General features: G+C 37.7%; 1 protein-coding gene across 1 annotated transcript in view; it reads left to right on the top strand.

The window, feature by feature from the left end:
- The window catches only part of ADAMTS6 (ADAM metallopeptidase with thrombospondin type 1 motif 6), a 262,877-nt gene that overhangs the window by 76,128 nt on the left and 164,773 nt on the right, over positions 1-21,976 (top strand). Inside the window, exon 7 of the mRNA XM_019929977.3 lies at positions 21,437-21,480. Coding sequence (XP_019785536.1) covers positions 21,437-21,480 — 44 coding nt within the window. The remainder of the gene's footprint in view (positions 1-21,436; positions 21,481-21,976) is intronic.

Raw genomic sequence — 21,976 nt, 5'->3', positions numbered from 1 at the left:
CCTTTGTCATAGATTAATTGCCTGTAAATGTGTAGGTCATGGAGTAGTTTTATACATAGTTTTGAGTGCAGTAAATTCTGTTAATTTTTCTTTTACTATTTGGCACTCTTCTTCTTTGCCCTCACCCCTACCACACTCCACAGCAAACTCCATGCACTAGAGGCTTTTTCATTATTAATCTTATCACTCCTGAAAAAATGTGTGATATCTTCATTTAAAACTAAAATAAAAATGAGTTGAGATATGGAAGGAAAGCAGAGGTAGAAGGCTGAACACCTTCATTGTTCATTCTCCAAAACACACAATTTTAACATACCCTTAAAACTTCAGGGAGCAGCTGCATCAATATTTGGTTGGAACTTAACATCTCTAATAAATTCCAACTTCCCAGCGAAATAGAGTTTGAGCAAAGTGATAAATATTAGTATGGTGTCATTGGTGTGGATTAATTTGAAGAGACATACACAGAGATGATCCTTGGCAGGCATGAAAATATACATAAACAAAAGATATTAAATTCTAAACAGGAAAATGCAAAATATTTTCCCTAAGACAAGAACTGAAAAGCATGGCTCTTTGGGGCTAGCCAGCTGCTCTCTGGATCCTGGGAGGTGGGGTCCTGTTGTTTGGCTCTTCCTTTCATATTGCATGCCTTCCATTCTCATGGAATATGCTTTTGAGATAAACGAGGGAAAGAATAGCACTCCTCATCTGACATAATTGTAGACAGGTTCAATGACACACCAGAACACACCACACCACAATAGGATTTAGTTCTCCTATTTGCCTAGATCAGAGAGCTCTTTCTTTTGAGAACAACTATTTAGAAAGAGACCCACAAAATATTTTATTTTCAAGATAAAAAATATTTGTAAATAAGATTATTTCAGTGGATTATTATTAAAAAATATCTGCGTCTTTAATTTTTTGTGATTCCTTGTATTTTTCTGGCTATCAAGCTTGCAAAATTGGATGTATGAAATATATTGACCAAATCTGTAAAGGTATACATTTTTAATCACTTAAATGTAAGCTAAAAATATGTCTACTAAAAGTAGGAGCCCTGGTACTAAAATAAAATCTCATACTAACATGAATGGTTTCTTAGTATCACTTTATTGTATGAATGTGTGTGTTTATGTTTGAGCTAGGAGTGAGGAATGCAGTGATGAAATTAGGGGATGGAAGGAAGCATTTTAAAAAATAAAGAAACCGAATTAAAATACATAGTTTAATGTTATGACAGCAATTATTATTCCAGACATATTTTCTGAAATAATCTCATACATGAAGAGTATGTATTATTAGTATCATTAAACATGTTCCTAGACCTATTATGATACTAACACAAACTCCAAAAAGATTAATTTAAATGAAGCTGATAATTTTATTAAAATAACATCTTGGCCATGCATGAGAGAGGGTGTTTGATTTCCTAACTTACTCATTTCATGGGTAGAGTAATCCCGATTCTATTTATCCAAGGTGGCTTTGTGTTTTATCTCTCAAGTGGTCACTATTTTGAAACCTAAGTGACTAAGTGACATGACAGGCTAAAGATGAATTTAGAGAAGTCATTTGATTTCAAAGAGTAAAGTACTATCTTTACGTTGGTCAAACTTTCTTTTCTTGTTTCAGTGATGCCAAATGTGGGTGTCACAGTTCAATTTCCCTTTTGCCATAATGATTCCTTGGTGAGAGTAGAATCATGTCCTATATAGCACAGGCATTAAGTTCATAATGGAAGTTGAAACTTTGGGTGAAGATAAATTTTCCAACTATTTTGAGGGTCATTCTGCATTCTAGAATTTTCCTCTTTGTGTCTAAGAAAAGGTCCCATCTTGGATTATTGCCTTGTCTTTGTACAGTTTTAACATATCCTGTCATTACATCTTTTAACTATTGATATTTACCCATTGATTCATTTTCATGAAATATTCACGTTGATGTTCACGTCAGTATGATGGTTTTGTGACAGAACATTACCACATCGCATTGCGACACACCTTTGGGTTATGATGAATCCACAAGAGTGGCCATTAGGACTTTTGCTCAGAAAAATTTTTAGTCTTGGAAGCAATGTAAGGGGCAAAGAACAAGAGAAAAAAACTAGACAATATACTAGATTTGGCCAAAAAACAGCAAGAGCACTTTAGGGATTTCAAATTTGATTTATACCTCTTCTAAAAAAAGTTGACTACTTTTACAGTGCTCACGAGACTAAAAGGGTAGTGGTTTTGGAAGAAAGGTTAAGGATTCTTTAAATTGGCAGATGAAATGTCATGTTTCATGACACTTCACTTATCTTAACTACATTAGGGCTAATAATTTTTTAGTTTGGCACCCTCCAAGGAAACCTTGTTGAATATTCAGAATAAATTGCAAGGCAGTTCCTAGCTTGCTATTAGTTACATTATAATTCTATAAATATCACCTTTCAGTGGCTGTTTTGTGAATTCAGTTAAGTGGGAATCTACAGAAAGTAGAATATTATTAATTGCTTCATAATCTTTAATAAAAGAGTTATTGTTATTTCTAAATTATGCAGTTTTTACTGATGTGAAATTTGGAATTTGTGATTTTTAATAAAGCGATGAAAAATTTTAACACCAAAATAATGTATTATTATGGTAATAAGCAATAGTCTCGCCCCATTCCTTTCCAGCTGTTACTTCTGAGAGTTAGTGCTCTGTCTATAAGTAATATGATTTTTAGGACAGTTTTTTGTTTTGTCAATTTTATACATTCTCTTCTATTTGTTTCTCTTATGGATAATAATTTCACTGATTTAAACCACTGACTTTATGCCCATCTTCCTAATATAGTTAATTTTTTTTTTTTTTTTTTTTTTGCTGTACGCGGGCCTCTCACTGTTGTGGCCTCTCCCGTTGTGGAGCACAGGCTCCAGATGCACAGGCTCAGCGGCCATGGCTCACGGGCCCAGCTGCTCCGCGGCATGTGGGATCTTCCCGGACCGGGGTGCGAACCCGTGTCCCCTGCATCGGCAGGCAGACTCTCAACCACTGCACCACCAGGGAAGCCCCAGTTAACCATTTTTAATTCTTCTTTTGGCTACCATTTAAATTTTTCTTTAAAGAGTATTTTTTTGATGTGGACCATTTTTATAGTCTTTATTGAATTTGTTATAATATTGCTTGTGTTTTATGTTTTGGTTTTTTGGCCACGAGGCATGTGGGATCTTAGCTCCCTGACCAGGGATCAAACCCGCACCCCCTGCATTGGAAGGCGAAGTCTTTAACCACTGGACCAAGGAAGTCCTGGTTACCATTTTAATTTTAAACAATGAATTAACCTTTGTTTCTTATTTCTAGCTATAAAAGTTAGAAACATATTTTGCTTTTGCACTTTGTAGGGGACAGTATTTGTGCTCACTTGATAATTTTAATAAAAGTTGTCGGGAACAGCTTTGTTCAGATGGAATATAGAACACCATGATTACTTTTCTTTTCCATGGTATTTATGTATTGATCTTTGTCTTTCATCTCTTAAGTACCTTTACTCTTTTTTTTTTTTACTACAGATATAGAGGTATAATTTATAATGATACAAGAGTGAATCCAACAGTGTTTAATATATAATTCATGTCTGTGTGATAGCAATAGGTGACTTGATGGATTTTATCTGGCTATATATACTTCCATCTTAATAAGTTCCTACCCAGTGGAAACCAGGTCAATTCAATATTCTTGGTATTTTATCTGAAATAGCTCAACATGTAATAAGGTCATTATGAAAGTACGTTTTTTGGTATTTATCAGTAAACTTTGGTTCAAACAAATCTTGTTCAGTTAATGACAGAATGGAAGGCCTGCCTAGTAGAGCAAGGTAACCCAAATAATTATAATGTATTGTGATTCTGCAAGCTTTTTATTGTTTTCTACAAAAGAAACTGATCAGTATATTGGGAAAATTTTAATCTAGCTCTTTGAGACCTTTTGAAATTATGAAAGCATTTTGGTTTTTCATATCTTCTACCCTCTAGCCCCTGAGACAGACAGTGCTGGGCTAGTAACCTGAAGGTGATGGAGCAAATTTAACAAGGTCTCCATAATCATACTTTTTCAGATGATAAATGCTGGCATTCAATTTTTTTTTCAGAACAACTTAATCCCCTCTTATAGACATGTAATGATCACTTATTCTAATATTCTTTTTTTTTTGTGTGTGGTACGCGGGCCTCTCACTGTTGTGGCCTCTCCCGTTGCGGAGCACAGGCTCCGGACGCGCAGGCTCAGCGGCCATGGCTCACAGGCCTAGCCGCTCCGCGGCATGTGGGATCTTCCTGGACCGGGGCACGAACCCGTGTCCCCTGCATCGGCAGGCGGACTCTCAACCACTGCGCCATCAGAGAAGCCCTAATATTCTTAATAAATGATTGCAAATTGGAATTGGCGAGAAATACGGCAAGAGACATCAATACCTTACTATATCAGAGTAGAAAGTGGTGTTAGACTAAAATAATTCAGCAAATTGGAATATTGATTAGAAAATAGGATAAATAAATATGGTAGGGTACAGATATGAAGCAATATGATTAGAGAGGAAGAATATCATAAACTCCAGAGGGTAACTGACTATACTTAAGTAAAGTTGGAAGGCCCCTCAGTAATAAAGGAATAATAAGATTATTATGAGTTAACAATGTAGTGTGGTGGTTAAAGCAAACACAATGTAAGGTCATATAAATAAAAATCAAGAATGTGGGAAACTTGAGATTATTTTCCCATTGTACTTGCCACTGGTCAGACCCTTTTGAGAGCATTGTTTCTAGTTCTGGGCTCTACTGCTAAAGAAGGACATGGAGAACTTGGAGGAAGTTCAGAGGAGGACCACAAAGATGATTAAAGGGTTGAAAAAGAAACCTAAAAGAAAAATTTTAAAGTATCAGTGATTATTATTCTAGAGAAGACTTAGAGGTATTTATGTGTAAAGGATGGAGAACAGATGGTCTCAATCTTCACTGAAGGTCAAACAAGAAGAAATCAATTTAACCTGTGTCATGAAGGATTTAGTTAGGTATGAGGAAATTTTTACACATACAATGTTAAAATCAGTGACTATGGGACATGTGAAATCTTTTGTAACACTGGATCCTAAGTGATTACATCAGACTGCTCAAAGGGCATTTGAGGCATTTATGATCATAGTAGCTCATTAAGTAAACCTGCATTTTTTTCATTCTCTTTTTCTTTTTTTTTTTCTTTTTTTTGCGATACGCGGGCCTCTCGCTGCTGTGGCCCCTCCCGTTGCGGAGCACAGGCTCCGGACGCGCAGGCTCAGTGGCCATGGCTCATGGGCCCAGCCGCTCCGCGGCATGCGGGATCCTCCCAGACCGGGACACAAACCTGCGTCCCCTGCATCGGCAGGCGGACTCTCAACCACTGCGCCACCAGGGAAGCCCCATTGTCTTTTTCTGACTGAGGAAAATTAACGGTTAATTCTGACTTATGATCAGTCCTTATGGAAAATATGTCTAGTTGACTTGATAGAGGTAACGTAATTCAAGTTATAATCAATTCTGTTAATAAGACAGTGTAGTATGATGTTCCATTAAATCAGAAGGATAGTCAATATGACCTCTTTCCCCACTTTCTTTAACTAGACCATGTTTTAGAATACAAACAACTGTTCATTGGTTTGATGGTGAATATCAATAAAAGAGAGAAATGATTATGTTGAAGTTTTAAGTTATATTTCTATTTTATATACATATTTACAAATGTTAAGATGCTGTGGTGGTGTTTTTTTCTAAGAGCAGCCTGTTCATATGCATTTTGGAAACACAGTCAGTCTTTCAAAATCAATGTTGTTAAATAGTTTACTGACCACAAATAAAAATTATTTATCTTTGAAAATCAACTACTAAAGTACTGACAAACAGAACTAGACTATTGGTTGCTTGTGGCTAGCTTTAAAAGACCCGTATACTAACAACAGAAAAATTCTTCTCCCTATTGAGCAGTGCTTTACATGTATATTATGTTTTTCCTTTTTTTGCTTTAAATAGCTTCTTTGGTTTTGAGGTTTTTGAGGAAAAAGACAAAATAAGCTATGTACTTTATTTTAAGGCAAAGAGCTCTTGTGGTCTACCATGTTCTGTAAAACTAAAAGGATGCTACAGTAAAAATTTAGAAAGAAAAACTTTTTATATGTAGTAAGTGTGTAAAGTTATTTGTATAAACTGTCCTTATATTATAAATAATATAAAATGGACTAATCAATTTTACATTGTTTATAAAGCATTTCCATTCTATGTGATGTCAAAATTAATTTTTAATACTAAATGAAGCTGTTCTATTTTTAAATTTTTTTATTTTTGCGGTACGCGGGCCTCTCACTGTTGTGGCCTCTCCCGTTGCGGAGCACAGGCTGTGGACGCGCAGGCTCAGCGGCCATGGCTCACGGGCCTAGCTGCTCCGCGGCATGTGGGATCTTCCCGGACCGGGGCACGAGCCCGCGTCCCCTGCATCGGCAGGCGGACTCTCAACCACTGCGCCACCAGGGAGAAGCTGTATTTTTTTATAGGCAGGTAATTTGTTTTCTAACCAAAGAGCAACCTATTAATTATTTTATTCTTTTTAGAAAACGAACCTTTTTTTTTATTCAACAATCTTATCCATTTTTGTTCTAGGTGCTGTGATGGTTGAAAATATTTTAATATTAAAAGTACATGAAAAAAAAAAAGAAAAAAAAAAAGAAAAAAAAAAAAAAGTACATGATGTGTTTGTTCCTACAGCTGTGAGGGAATATTGAGATTCTTATTTACTCCCTAAAGAAGAAAATATATAACTCAGGGTAGCATTTATTAATTAGGTGAATTTAGTATACTCTAGAACCTGGCCCTTAACCTTGGAGATTTAAAAATCTGATTTTTGTTATCATTCAAATCCACTTTTAAAGACATACAATTAACCAAACTTTGAAACTGGTCTATATGGAATAAAAATGCCCCATTCACTATTCACTATTAATTTACAGTGACAAATAGGCCTGACAGTGGACTAAACTGTACAAGTTAACATAATCAGTACTTTTCTTCTTTGTTGCTAAACTACATGAAAAGCTTAATCATAATCTGAGGACCATTTAATAATTTTACAATGAGAAATATAAATATCCCAAGGATAAGAAACCCATCAAACTGTCATAGTCATTATATTTTGTTCTCTTTCTCTCTCTCTTTTTTTTTGGGGGGGGGGTACAGATTTTATTATATCCCCTAAATACCGATGAGAGTATTTGGGAGGAAAATGAAGTTTATACAAGAAACTGTGGTATAAAACAACACTATGAAACACAGAATGCTGTAATAATTAGAGAAGGAATAGGTCAATTCAGGCATAATGAAGGATGAGATATTGGAACTGAGCCTAAATGATGTCTAGAATTTCACAGTATAAATGGAGGAGGATATTGCATGATCAAAGTGTGGGACGTGAGAAAGATGAGGGCCTTTTTAGACAATGGTGAGTATATAGCCAATTTCTTTTTTTTTTGGCTGTGTTGGGTCTTCATTGCTACATGCGGGCTTTCTGTAGTTGCAGCAAGCAGGGGCTACTCTTTGTTGTGGTACATGGGCTTCTCATTGCGGTGGCTTCTCGTTGCAGAGCATGGGCTCTAGGCATGCAGGCTTCAGTAGTTGCGGCACATGGGCCCAGTAGTTGTGGCACGTGGGCTCTAGGGCACACAAGTTTCAGTAGTTGTGGTGTGCGGGCTCAGTAGTTGTGGCTCACGGGCTCTAGAGCACAGGCTCAATAGTTGTGGCTCACGGGCTTAGTTGCTGTGTGACATGTGGGATCTTCCCAGACCAGGGATTGAACCTGTGTCTCCTGAATTGTCAGGTGGATTCTTAACCACTGCACCACCAGTCAAATTTAGCTAGAATAAAAGACAAATATAGGGAGAAGTAAAAGGTAATTCTAGAAAGGTAAATTGAGATTTTTGAGGGTTCTTGAACTCCAAGCTACAGTGTTTAGATTTTTGGAGAGAGTTGAATTTTTGAGTGGAGAATGGCATGAGCAGAGTTATGCGTTAGGAATAATAAGCTACATATAAGGTAGAGTTGGATAAAAGATATTTGCATTCACCCCAACAAGGGATACTTAAGGATATAAATTAGGGTGTTATAAGTAGAGTTGGAGCTCAAAAGATGAATACAGCTACCCTGAGAAAAGGTTATACAGTTCTTGTGAAAGAACAAAGGAAAAGGAGGGCACAAAAATAACTAAAATGAATAAAGTTGAGTCCAATAAATTGTACTCCAGTGGTGTAAAAGAGTGAAAAGATTTTCTCTTTCTAATGATGCCTGATTAAACCTTTACTGATCTTAGAAAAGTTTCTAAGCATCTTCAGATGAAGAGTAAGTTAGTCCTGTCCGTGTTTTTCCTTATCCCAACACATGGTAAGCTCTCAGTAAATATTTGTTGTAAAAGTGGTTTAGTTTTTAAATTTATTAATATGAGAGAATCTTTTAGCAGATAAATTTTTAATGAATCAAACTTATTCCATTATCTACTTACCAAGACAATGCTATATTAAATGTACCTTTAAAAAATTTCTGCTTCCCTGACAAACACACAAGAGCTTCATTTGGGCTTGCCTGGTGGCGCAGTGGTTAAGAATCCGCCTGCCAATGCAGTGAAACACGGGTTCGAGCCCTGGTCCGGGAAGATCCCATATGCCATGGAGCAACGAAGCCCGTGCACCACAACTACTGAGCCTGCGCTCTAGATCCCGCGAGCCACAACTACGGAGCCTGCGAGCCACAACTACTGCGAGCCACAACTACTGAAGCCCGCGCACCTAGAGCCCGTGCTCTGCAACAAGAGAAGCCACCACAGTGAGAAGCCCGGGAACCGCAATGAAGAGTGGCCCCCGCTCGCCGCAACCAGAGAAAGCCCGCGTGCAGCAACAAGGACCCAACACAGCCAAAAATAAATACATACATTTATTAAAAAAAAAGAAAAGAACTTCATTATTTAATTTTGTTTCAATACCCTAAAATAACTTTCTTCTCATTAACTGGTGACAAGGGTATCAGGAAATAGGATTGTGGTAGAATAAATTGATATAACTTTTCTAGAGGGCATTAATTCTATAAACACTGAATACCTATTGTGCTCCAGGCATTGTGCTGGGTGCTGGGATACAGTAGTGAGCAAAACAGCCCAGTCCCTAATCTCAAAGAATTTTCAGTCTAGTGGGAAAGACACATACATGAAAGTACCAGTCTGATAAGAGCTATGAAGGAAAAATTTAGGGAGTTCGACAAGTATTGATTAGGGGAACTTCATCTAGTCATGGAAGACTTCCTTGAGGAAGTGCATTGACTAGGAATCTGAAAGATTAGTAGGAGTAACCTAGCAAAGAGAGTAGGGTTGGTAGAAAAGTGTTTCAGATAGAGGTAAGAGTAGGGTCAAAGTTCATGAAATGGAAGGAAATATGGTATGTTCAGGAAACCAAAAGAAGGTAAATGCTACTTGAGATTGCAGAGAGGGGAGAGAGGTGGACATAAGGTTATTGAAGTGGGCAATGGTGAGATCATTACAATATGAATGATAATCCTTAAATGTGTTTCTCTTCTAGGATTTTAATATGAAAATATTATCAGATAAATGTGCAAAATTATAGTGATGTTCATTGTGATTAAGTTTATATCAGTGAAAACTTGGAAACCATTTAAGTTTTCAACAATAGGGCATTGTTTAAATTTTGTTACAGTAGAATTTGATAAAGTCATTAAAATGATGTGCATATTTCTTTACTGACATAGAAAGATGCTCAAAATATATTGTTGGCTAAAAGACAGGATGCAAACAACGTAATATCCCATTTTGGTGAATGTGTAGAAATATAGAAACAATTTATTCATTGTAAAGAATATATCATGATTTAGTGACAAAACAATCAAGGAGAAAGTTAATCAGTTAACCAGGAGATGGAAAAGGATTGAAATACTATTACAGATAGGCCCAGAGGACAAAAATGATAATCTGTTGAATTGAGGCTACTGATGATCGTAAAGGAATGAACATCCTGTGTTGGTAGGCTTTTATAACTTAGATACGAAAATTTCAGTCTTGTCAGATCAACATTTTGCAATGGCTTGGGACAGTTTTGCAAGGGCAAAGGCATTCTTTGCTAACTATCTCTATGCTTTCTAATAGAAAAACCCTAGTAGGATGAATGGAAAATTCATATTATCATGTGAATAGCCAGGGCTATGTTTTACAATCTATGGTAAATCTTTAATTCATTCCATGAGCAGAAACACTGGTAGTCTCTGACATAAGACAAGAACTAGTAGCTAAATATATCTAATATTTATTAAGCAAATAACCCTGACATATCTTTGAGAAGTATTATATAATATAGTCACATAATAATAATAAATATGTTACTTCATCAGATAATATACATATGGGTGGTCTTGGGTTTTAAGGGTTCAAAAATATCAGCAAGTAACTTTTCCAAGATAATTAATGTCATTTGGATAAAGAGATGAGTATTACAAAAAATGTAACTTGTGAAGTTCATAAAGTGAATCAAATTCGCTGTTTAAAGTAGTGTTGTGGACTGAATGTGGTTGCCTAAAATGCATATGTTATAATCTTAACCCCCAATGTTATAGTATTAGGAGGTTAAGACCTTCAGGAGTAATTAGATTTAGATGAGGTTTTGAGGGTAGAGCCCCCATGATGGAATTGGTGCCCCTATAAGAAGACAACAAGACCAGAACCCCCTCTCTCTCTGCCGTGTGAGGGTACAGCAAAGAGGTGGCTGTCTGCAAGTGAGCAAGAGGGCCTTCACCAGACAAAGGATCTGCCAGCACCTTCATCTTGGACTTCGTAGCTCCAGAAATATGAGAAATCAATATTTGTTGATTAAGCCACCCAGTCTATGGTATTTTGTTATAGCAGCCCAAGCTGACTGATTCAGCAATTGGTACTGAGAAGTGGGGTACTCCTGTAACAAATACTTAGAAGCGTGGAAGGTTTGAAACTGGATAGTGAGTAGAGACTGAAAAAGTTTTGAGATGCCCGCTAGAAGAACCTAAGATTGCTGTGAGAGGACTTTTTAAGGACGATTCTGGTGAGAGCTCAGAAAGAAAAGAGAAGAGTTGTAGAAAAAGCTTCCATGTTCTTAGAGAATACACAAATAATCATGAGCAGAATGTTGATAAAAATACAGATAGACCATTTTGGCGATATCTCTGTCAGAAATGAGGGTTACTGGACAATGGAGAAAAGGTGAACCTTGTTGAACCTTGTCATAAAGTGGCAAAAAACTTGGCCAAATTATGTTTGTATTCTAGTATTTTGTGGAACGTAGAACTTGTGAGCGATGAAATTGGATATTTAGCTGAGGAGATTTCTAAGCAAAGCATTGAAAGAGGGCCTTGGTTCCTCCTGACCGCTTATAGCAAAATGCAAGAAGAGAGAAATGAAGAAGGAATTATTAAGCTAAAAAGGAACTGGCACTTTAAGATTTGGAAAATCCTCATCCTATCCAAATTGCAAAAAGTGAGGAAGTGTGTTCAAAAGAGAACACTAAATGTGTGGCTGACTGACCATTTAATAGGGAGAGTAGTGTGGATATGAACTACAGACCTAATCAGCCATCTAAACAGTCAGGAATAGAGATGGGATTATACCAGGAAAAACACTGCCAGCTGGGACAAAAGGGAACAGAGAAAATAGGATGTAATGAAGGAAGGCTGTGAACATGCATTATCCTTTAAGAAAAGGGAAGAAGGACCCCAAAGACAATTCAGAGATCAGCAGGGCTACTACTACCACCACAGCCCTAGACTATGCAGCCTGGGAGGCAAGACTACTTCTACCCTGGTTTCAAAGGGCAGGGCCATTGCCCTGCAGAGCTGCATGGGAGGGCCCTCATAGAAGCAGAGTGGGTGAAGCCAGGTGGGCAGCCTCTGCCAAGCTGAAGGGGAGAAGCCACCTCATAAAGCCATGGGGTGATGCCACCACCCCAGTGGTTCTAGAGGGGAGAACGTCATACCAAAGAGGATTATTCTCAAGCCTTAAGATTTAATGGCATTTGCCTTGCTAGGTTTTGGACTTATTTGGGACCCATCACCCCTTTCTTCCTTCTGATTTCTCCCTTTTGGGATGGGAACATTTATTCTATGCCTAATCCTCCATTTGGAAACACATAGCTTTTCTGGTTTCAAAAGTTCACAACTGAAAAGGAATTTCGCCTCAGGATGAGTTATACATAGAGTCTCACCCATATCTGATTTAGATGATATTTAGGTAAGACTCTGGACTTTAGAGTTGGTACTGGAATGAATTAAGACTTTTGAGGCTGTTGGGATAGAATGAATGTATTTTGTACGTGAGAAGGACGTGAATTTGTACGTGAATCTGGGGGGTAGGAGTCAAATGTTATGGAGTGAACATTTGTCCCCTCCACCCCCCCAATTCCAATGTTGAAGTCCTAATCCCCAGTGTGATGGTATTTGGGAGTGAGGCCTTTGTGAAGTAATTAGATTTAGTTGAGGTCATGAGGGTAGAGTCCTCATGATGCTATTAGTGCCATTATAAGAAGAAGAAAAGACACCAGAGCTTTCTCTCTCTTCATGAGCAAGCACCAATCAAAGGCCATGTGCACACACAAGGAAAAGCCAGCTGTGTACAAGCTAGGAAGTGGGCTCTCACCAGACAGTGAATCTTTGGCCACCTTGATGTTGGAATTCCCAGCCTCCAAAACGATGAGAAATAAATATCTGTCATTTAAGCCACCCAGTCTATGACATTCTGTTATAGCAGCCCAAACTAAGGCAGGTGGTCTTAAATCTTTTTCATTTATCATAAAAAGTAGTGTACATTCTCACACATATTGGGTTAAAATAATTTTTCTCATTATTTTATTACAATTGTCTTTAGAACTGAGGTCGTGTTTTGTATCAGTACATGTAAAGAAAGCTGAAAAGTGCTGTGTCACTATCACTTGGCTTTCACCACCACATCTAAGAGAACAAAATGAGACAGCACAGTACATAGGACATTCTGTTTGGAAGTTAGTCTGTGACTCAGTGTTAAATGAGACTCAAAGTTTAGATTTTAACTCATTCCATTTTCAAAAGTAAATCTTTGAAAGGAATGCTTCTTTGCAATGATCATTTCTCTTACATAAGAATGGAATGTAGTTTTTGGAAAAGGTTTGAAGAACCCATCTAGGTATTTCATCATTGTAAGGTAGTGCTATATTTTGCAGACCTTAAAATGGAGCTTCATCATGTGTTTTGGTCAGTTTCTTCTGATAGCCATGCCTAGCCAAAGTGATTAGGAGATTCAATAGCTGAAAGTATCCACAGCAGAAAAGTATACCAATGTTATAGGAACATATTTAGCCAACTCTGGTTTTGATCTTGCTCAAAATTCAACCATATGAATTTAGGGTAAGGAAATGACAATGTATGCATTCATCTACTCACCCAAAAGGAACCCTGATTTCCTTTATGTATCTGGCTTTACATAGAATCCCCATGATCACGTTTCTTAGCTCTTTTTCACCTACCTTGACTGAGCCCTTTATTATTCTTTCATGAAAAGAAAACAAAGAGAAAAGTACCACAGTGATAAAGTGCTGTTTTTCAGAATCCAGAGAACCTTTTTAAATCACATTTCAGCTTTTCTCTCACTACTTAGGATGCCAGTGTACTTCTTAGCCTAGCCTGTAGTTTAGACCAAAGGCCCAAGTTTTGGTGCTCCTGCCACATCTGGGTTGGTCAAGATTTAGTAGAGACGATTTGTTTAAAGGGTGCTGAGAGTGGGTAATGGGAAACTCCTTTTCCTCTGTCTCTTCTTTCTTCAATTTATGTGGCAGCAAGGTAAATCCTAAAAGCACACAGATTATATCTTTGGGTTAAAGCAAGATTCCTTGCACTTTTTTTCTTGGCAGTTTTTCCCGAAGTGGCTCAGGATTGGAGGAAAATAAGGCAAAACCATAATATGGCAGAGAAGAGTTGATAGAGTATAGAGTGAATTTGATGCGAGGTAAAAATGAGAAAATCACGAGAAAGAAATGGGTGCAGTGTGAAGTTTGTGAGGATTATCATGGCATAATGTGGAAAAATGATGTTTAGAGGTTAGATGTGAGAAGATTGAGGGATATATATAGAAGCTGAAATAAGCTGGTTCATCCTTGGCCTAATTTGAGAAGTCCTGGTTTAAGCGTAGCATAGCTTGAATTAGATAACTCACCAAGATTCTTATCATCTGTAGCAATATGGGGCAAAGAGAATATTTGTAGGAAAGGAAAGATTCAGAAATATATGCATGAAAAAGAAGGAAAAATATTTATGGGAAAATGGTTGGAATATGAAATAACATAAAAAACACATTTAAAAAGGTAAAATATGAAAGAATAAGTTTATAAAAGTATGGAAGTAATGGAATTAAGGCAATTTTTAATTTTAAAAAAATGTCTCAAATGATTACCTTGCACTTACGCTGAACATTTTGTTATGTACAGATAACACAATGTTGAACAAGCACACACAATCAAGGAATGGAAAAATATTTGTGTTAATCAATTCTGTGTTGAAGTGGAAATTCAATGTAGTCTTTTAGAAGTATGTATCATGATAGATATAGCTACATGTAAATATTTTTCTTATTACTGTATCACCTCTTCCTTCCATCAATCAGGAATTTTTATTGTTTCAAATTGACCTAAGTGAATATGATCAGGCATACTCTGAGGGTTTGGTGAGTGAGTGTTGTTATCTATTGTAATGAAGGGGAGTTTTAGATCAAATTTCATTAAACATACAAATATTTATTAAATAAACAAGGAGGCACAAAATAGTTCATACTCCTTATTTTATAAGTTGGATGACATTTCAGTTGTAATTTCGGTGCTCTGACAATACTTTGCGTGAAAAAATGCACTCAGTGTGTGCGTGAACATATTTTAGGGACAGAATTCTGTTACCCTTATAGTTGTCAGCTGGCACCATGATCTTCCAAACCAATGAGCGGACACACAAGTCTCAGAAGCTTTACCTAAGTGTATTGTAAGCCTACAATGTTTGCTGAATTCTTGTAAGTGTTCATAAAGAGCAGTAGAGTGCTTCTGAAATCTTTTGGCAAACCTACAGATCTGGAACACCATTAATTTTTTTCTTCAATGAAAAACACATTTTCAACATTTATTAAACATTAATTAGACTAGCTATAAACTATCTCTTGTGTTGATCATCAGAGGCCAGCATAGGTGAAACGCTTTCTGATTAAACATTAGCTATATAGAAATTTATATAATAGAGTAGAAATCATTATATTCTCCCTACTCTCCCACCTCCTTCTCACCTACCCACCGTTAAGCTCCCAGACATTTATCTGTGTACAGACTTAATCTGTATGCACATTCATATAAACATACTTAAAAAAAACCTTTCCTACTATGCAAACTTATTTTCTAAGTTTCTTTTGCCTGTAGGAAAAAACAAATCTGGTTTGGCATTCAAGGTAGTTAATAGCCCTCCTTCCCACACCAACTCTCCAAGTTTGTATTCTGCTATTTTACCCTATATGTTCAATGTTTCAGCCTCTCTGAACTTTTCATAGTTCCCCATATATGCCATACCCTTTCCTTTTTTATTTTATCTGGCTACGCCTTTAAAATCTGTTTCAGATGTTATGTTATATATGAATCTGTTTCCTAGTTTTCTATTGTAGAATCATTCCTTCATCTGTATTTCCATAGTATTTTGTATATAACTTGACTGTGATAATAATTATAATAGCTAATAAGTATTGGCTCTGTTGTGTTAAGTTTAACTTTTTTTACATTTATTTTATTTAATCATGTTTTCACATTATTTTGTAACTTATCTGCTTATGTGTCTTTTCCCAAATAGACTACAACTTACTGATTCATCTTTAGGTTCTAGTATATGGCACTATACCTGGGCATGTGATAAATGCTCAGTACATCTGTATAAGAAAGAATGAATGTAAAAATGTTGCTCTTTAGTACTTGGTATTAAAGGTGAAGCATAGATCATAACTGCTCTCTGTGAGTATAGAATAGAGAAGGATACAGTGTGAATTGAATGAAGAAGGCACTAGGAAATCCCGTCTTTTCCCTATAGAATGGCTTATGGAGAACTCTATAGGTATATTAGAGGATTGGAGAAAGCTGAAGAAAATGCAAATAGAATTATCCTAGTCTAAGATGCTTTAGCTTGTATTATTTGTTGGTGGCTTTAGCCTTTGTGTAGGTATTTTGCAGTCGTGACAGAATGAAATAATATTCATCATGAGTATAATATAAAGGGTGTAGGCAAAATGAGAACAAGGAAAGGAGATGAGAAAGGACTGCTTTGAGGTGGAAATATAAGTTGTATTTATCTGTGCTTTTCAATTTTTTTGCTTAATTTGCCTCCTAAAATAATTTTTTAAAATGATATACCACTTTGTGTATATTAAAGCTGATATCTAAAATACTTTTTATCAATGGTACTGATGAAACTAGTGGCAGGGCAGGAATAAAGATGCAGGCATAGAGAACGGACTTGAGGTCATGGGGTGGGGGGATGGGGAGGGGAAGCTGGGACAAAGTGAGAGAGTAGCATTGACATACATACACTACCAAATGTAATATGTGTGGCTAGTGGGAAGCTGCTGCATAGCACAGGGAGATCAGCTTGACACTTTGTGATGACCTAGAGGGGTGGGATAGGGAGAATGGGAGGGAGGCTCAAGAGGGAGGGGATATGGGGATATATGTATACATATAGCTGATTCACTTTGTTGCACAGCAGGAACTAACACAACATTGTAAAACAATTATACTCCAATAAAGATATTAATGAATAAATAAATAAAAGCAGTGAGTTGAAAAGAAAAAAATAAGTAAAATAAAATACTTTTTATCACAAGTTTAAGTAGCTACAGAGACTATAGCTAAAAACATATTATATATTGGGTATATGCTTTAAATAAATTTTGTCAAAACGTTGGAGCTGCCTATTTCATTCAATCATGAAAAATGTCTGCATGAAATCTGACTGGCTAAATCATTCCTTGTTGCCAAACTACTTAGCTAAGTCAGACTTACTATCAGTCAATAACAAGCCTGACCTCATTTTTTAGGTCAAATCAGCCTGTTAATACACTCCATGACAACCGTCTCACTTCTGAATTCTAAATATGAGATAGGTATATAGATTGCTTTATAAACTATCATACTGACAGACCCCAGGTCTTCCCAGGATGAAACAAGTGTCATCCCCTTCAATTTTTCTTGCTTTGCTCATAAAGGATTATCCTCCAGGATCAATGCATTCTTTTTTTTTTTTTAATTTTTATTGGAGTATAGTTGCTTTACAATGTTGTGTTAGTTTCTATCGTACAGCAAAGTGAATCAGCTATACGTATACAGGTATCCCCTCTTTTTTGGATTTCCTTCCCATTTAGGTCACCACAGAGCATTGAGTAGAGTTCCCTGTGCTATACAGTAGGTTCTCATTAGTTATCTATTTTATACATAGTATCAATAGTATATATATGTCTCCCAATTCATCACACACCCCTCTTTCCCCCTTGGCATCCATACGTTTGTTCTCTACGTCTGTGTCTGTATTTCTGCTTTGTAAATAAGATGGTCTATACCAATGTTTTCAGATTCCCCATATATGCATTAATATACAATGTTTGTTTTTCTCTTTCTGACTTACTTTATTCTGTATGACAGTCTCTAGGTCCATCCATGTCTCTACAAATGACCCAATTTGTTCCTTTTTATGGCTGAGTAATATTCCATTGTATATATATGCCACATCTTCTTTATCCAGTCATCTGTCAATGGACACTTAGGTTGCTTCCATGTCCTGGCTATTGTAAATAGTGCTGCAGTGAACATTGGGGTGCATGTGTCTTTTTGAACTATGGTTTTCTCTGGGTCTATGCCCAGTAGTGGGATTGCTGGGTCATATGGTAGTTCTATTTTTAGTTTTTTGTGGAACCTCCATACTGTTCTCCATAGTGGCTGTATCAATTTACATTCCCACCAACAGTGCAAGAGGGTTCCCTTTTCTCCACACCCTCTCCAGCATTTATTGTTTGTGGTTTTTGTGATGATGGCCATTCTCACTGGTGTGAGGTGATATCTATTGTAGTTTTGATTTACATTTCTCTAATAATTAGTGATGTTGAGCATCTTTTTATGTGCCTCTTGGCCATCTGTATGTCTTCCTTGGAGAAATGTCTATTTAGGTCTTCTGCCCATTTTTTGACTGGGTCGTTTGTTTTTTTGATATTGAGCTGCATGAGCTGTCTGTATATTTTGGAGACTGATGATCCTTTGTCCGGTGCTTCATTTGTTCCTCTTCCTTAGTGGCTCCACCCCTGGGGCTCAGCTGTGGTTTTAGTCCCACCTCTGTATGTGGGCTACCCACAGAAGTCTGCTCCAAAGGCTGCCCTGGAGCATTCGGGTCTGCCCCGGTGAGGACAGGGCTCAGAGGTGGCACGAATTCCTGGGTCACGGGGGCCCCGGTGGCGACAGGTGCACGGGAAAGCCGGTGGCCACAAGCACAAGAGATCTGGCCCTAGTGGGAGCGTTTCCTAGTGCCTGGCGGCTGGCGCGAGAAGGTCAGCTCTGGTGGGGGCCTTTTGTAGCGCCTGGTGGCAGGCATGAGAAGGCCAGCCCTGTTGGGGGCTTTTCTTTGTGCGTGGCGGGACAGGTGGCCGGCGCGTGGGAAGAGAGAGGCTGCAATGGCGGCTCCACCCCCTGCACATCAGTCAACAGTGGCGCCTTGCTTCTATGGCAGTCTGGGCTTCCTCCACAAGCATTCCTGGTTGCGGATTTCCTCCCTCCTGTCCCCTCAGGCTGTGTCCTCGCAGTCAACAGCAGCTTTGCCCCCAAGTTTGCTCTTCAGTCCGCATGTTCCAGCTCTTAACGCCTCCCCCAGCCCCCCGTGTGCACCAGCAGACACACGTCCCAGTCTGGGGCGCACAGGACCAGCTGTGTAGTTCTCACTCTGTCCTATCTGTCACAGACAAGCCGTTTCATCCTCCTCCAACAGCCTCAGATGCTCCCCTTCTGTCCCAACTGATTTCCCCGTCAGTGAGGGGATTTCCCCGGATGCGGGAACCTCTCCTCTGCTTTAGCTCCCCCCAGGGGTACAGATCCCGTTCCGCTGCCTCTCCTCTTCTTTTTCCCTTCTTTCTTTCATCCTACCCAGTTGTGTGGGGATCTTTCTTGTCCTTTCCAGTGTCCAAGGTCTTCTGCTAGTGTCCAGCCAGTGTTCTGTGAGAATTGTTCCATCTGTAGATGTATTCTTAATGCATTTGTGGAGAGAGATGAACTCCACGTCTTCCTACTCATCCACCATCTTGGTTTTCCCCCAATGCACTCTTGAATTATCCCTTTGCATTATGCTCTGGAGACTTTTACTCACAGGGGTGGGTGGGGAACAAGACACCATAGCAAGGTTTGGGATGGGTGAGAAGTATGCTTTCTTTTTTGTAAAGTAGAAACAGGATGATTGTGAAAGTCGAAAGAGGGACAGAATGCTGGTGACTTGCAGGTGCATCCTCAGGCAAATCAATTTTAGGAACGGGTACATATGGAAATTGAGGATTTGGAAGTAGGCTCCGTTTAAACATTTAAATCTGCATTACCCATGAGAAGGCTTTTTTTTACATTTTGTTGAAGACTGCTGGTATGGGTTCTGTCCATGTAATGTCATAGGCATTACACATATAATCACAAGATAAATTGGTTGTGACATCCAGAATATACTTTCTGGTGTTTTGGTAAGTACACCAAGTACCCTCTCTATCTTATATTCAAGAGTGTACCAGATACTGCAATCCTGTGGTTTCCAATTACAAGAGAAGAGAGGGGATGAATATGTGAATGGTCAGAAGAGAATGGTATGCAAGAGGAGAAGAAATCCCTTTTCTCAAATGTAAAGTGAACAAGATGAAGATTTTGAAAATCAAAAATAGGCAAAGGGAGTCTCTAGGGATTTTAATGAGAATAACCAGTGGTATGCTGGTATATTTGTTTCTTGAAAATAAGTTTCGATATGATGAACAAGAATGGGATTAAGTATTAACGCCTTCCTCTAGTACTATGGACTAACCATTATTTATATACAATTTAAAAAAAAACTTTTACCACCTGGATTTTCATTTAGTTGGTGAAATTTTTCCTGAAACTCTTTTCATTTGTAGCATAAATTGTAGGCAAATAAAAATGTTCAGTCTTTTTAACTTTATTCTCACTTTAGAACTTTGAATACTTTTGATTTTAGAGATTAGTTTACAAAGATATTATAAAAATACTAAAAATAAATGTCCACATCAATACTGTTTAGCATTCTAAATGTAATATATTTTAAAATATGCAACATTATGGATTCCATCTTTTGTATTGAGTTATAATATAGTACAGCATTAGAATAAGTATCTGACCATCATTAGGAAAGCTTTCTATTGAGCTAATTATTTAGCTGTTTGTAAAATATTTGTGTTTTAACCACACTAAATTGCTGGTATACAACTAGGAAAACTGTGTGATATCAATTTTATTCCCGTTGCTGTATTGCCCTAGTTTATTTTTATTTTTAATAATTAATTATTTATATTTTATTCTGGGCTGCGTTGGGTCTTCGTTGCTGCGCACAGGCTTTCTCTAGTAGCGGTGAGCGGGGGCTACTCTTCGTTGCGGTGTGTGGGCTTCTCATTGCAGTGGCCTCTCTTGTTGTGGAGCACGGGCTCTAGACGTGCGGGCTTCAGTAGTTGTGGCTCACGGGCTCTAGAGCACAGGAGCAGTAGTTGTGGCGCACTGGCTTTGTTGCTCCGTGGCATGTGGGATCTTCCTGGACCAGGGCTTGAACCTGTGTCCCCTGCATTGTCAGGTGGGTTCTTAACCACTGTGCCACCAGGGAAGTCCCCTAATTTATTTTTAAACAAGAACCTGTGTTAAAGGAACTCCAAATATTGCTTATTGCTCAGAAGTATAAAATATAGTCTGTGGCTATAATAAAAAAATATTCCAGCAGGTCCAAAAGATATTGGGAATAAAAAGCCACCCATTTGCTTTTTGTAGAAGCAGTAGCAATCTGCAGACAAGCTATTCTAGCTTCAAAACAGTATGGTAGATGGTTTTATGGAACTTGCAATTACAAAAACCCACTTTAACCTTTCTTTCTTACTGGCAGGTGTCCCATTGGCTTGCAGCCAGAGGCTGTGAGTATAGTGCAGCTGGCTTGTCCCCCAGAGTGCTGAAAATGCCGACACTCCAGCTGGCTGCTCATAATTGCGCTGATTGTGGTCTGACAACCAGAGCTCCATGAAAGAAATGTGATGAATATACAAAAATATTTTACAAATTTGATCAGATTACAAATTTCATTTCTCTTTTTTCTCCTCTATAGATATGATATCTGCACTTATAAAAATAAGCCCTGTGGAACACTGGGTAAGTTTTTTATAAAGGGAGGATAGTTCAGATTGTCTTTTTGGTCCAATGGCTTTATTTTTTATTATTATTAATTTGGTAATTTTCTTTTCTGCCACATCTGAAATTATTCCTATAAACTGGTAAAGCTGACCTTTGTGTTTATGTCACTTACTAGGAAACAAGTAGAATGATGATTGAAAACAGCTTAGGAGGTGATTCAAAATCATCAAACAGTAATAATAAATCAAAAGTTACCACTCATTTTCATATAATCCATCTCTGTAATGTATTTTCCAAAACTACTAAGGAGTTTGAGAGCAAATTAAAGCAACCAGCAACTTCAAATCTGAGTCCAGGAAGGAAAGGGAAAAAAAACTTAGGGGATACTTCATGGAGAGTCATTAAGAACAGTACTTCTTTTGGTCCAATTTTGTGGAAGGATTATATCCTCATAAATAAAGATATTATTGGAAAATTTTATTACCTGAACAGAATAAAACAAATTTTGTAAAAT

Source organism: Tursiops truncatus, chromosome 3, assembly GCF_011762595.2.
Source record: "Tursiops truncatus isolate mTurTru1 chromosome 3, mTurTru1.mat.Y, whole genome shotgun sequence".
Classification (NCBI taxonomy): Eukaryota; Metazoa; Chordata; class Mammalia; order Artiodactyla; family Delphinidae; genus Tursiops; species Tursiops truncatus.
This window is presented reverse-complemented; position numbering and strand designations above follow the sequence as displayed.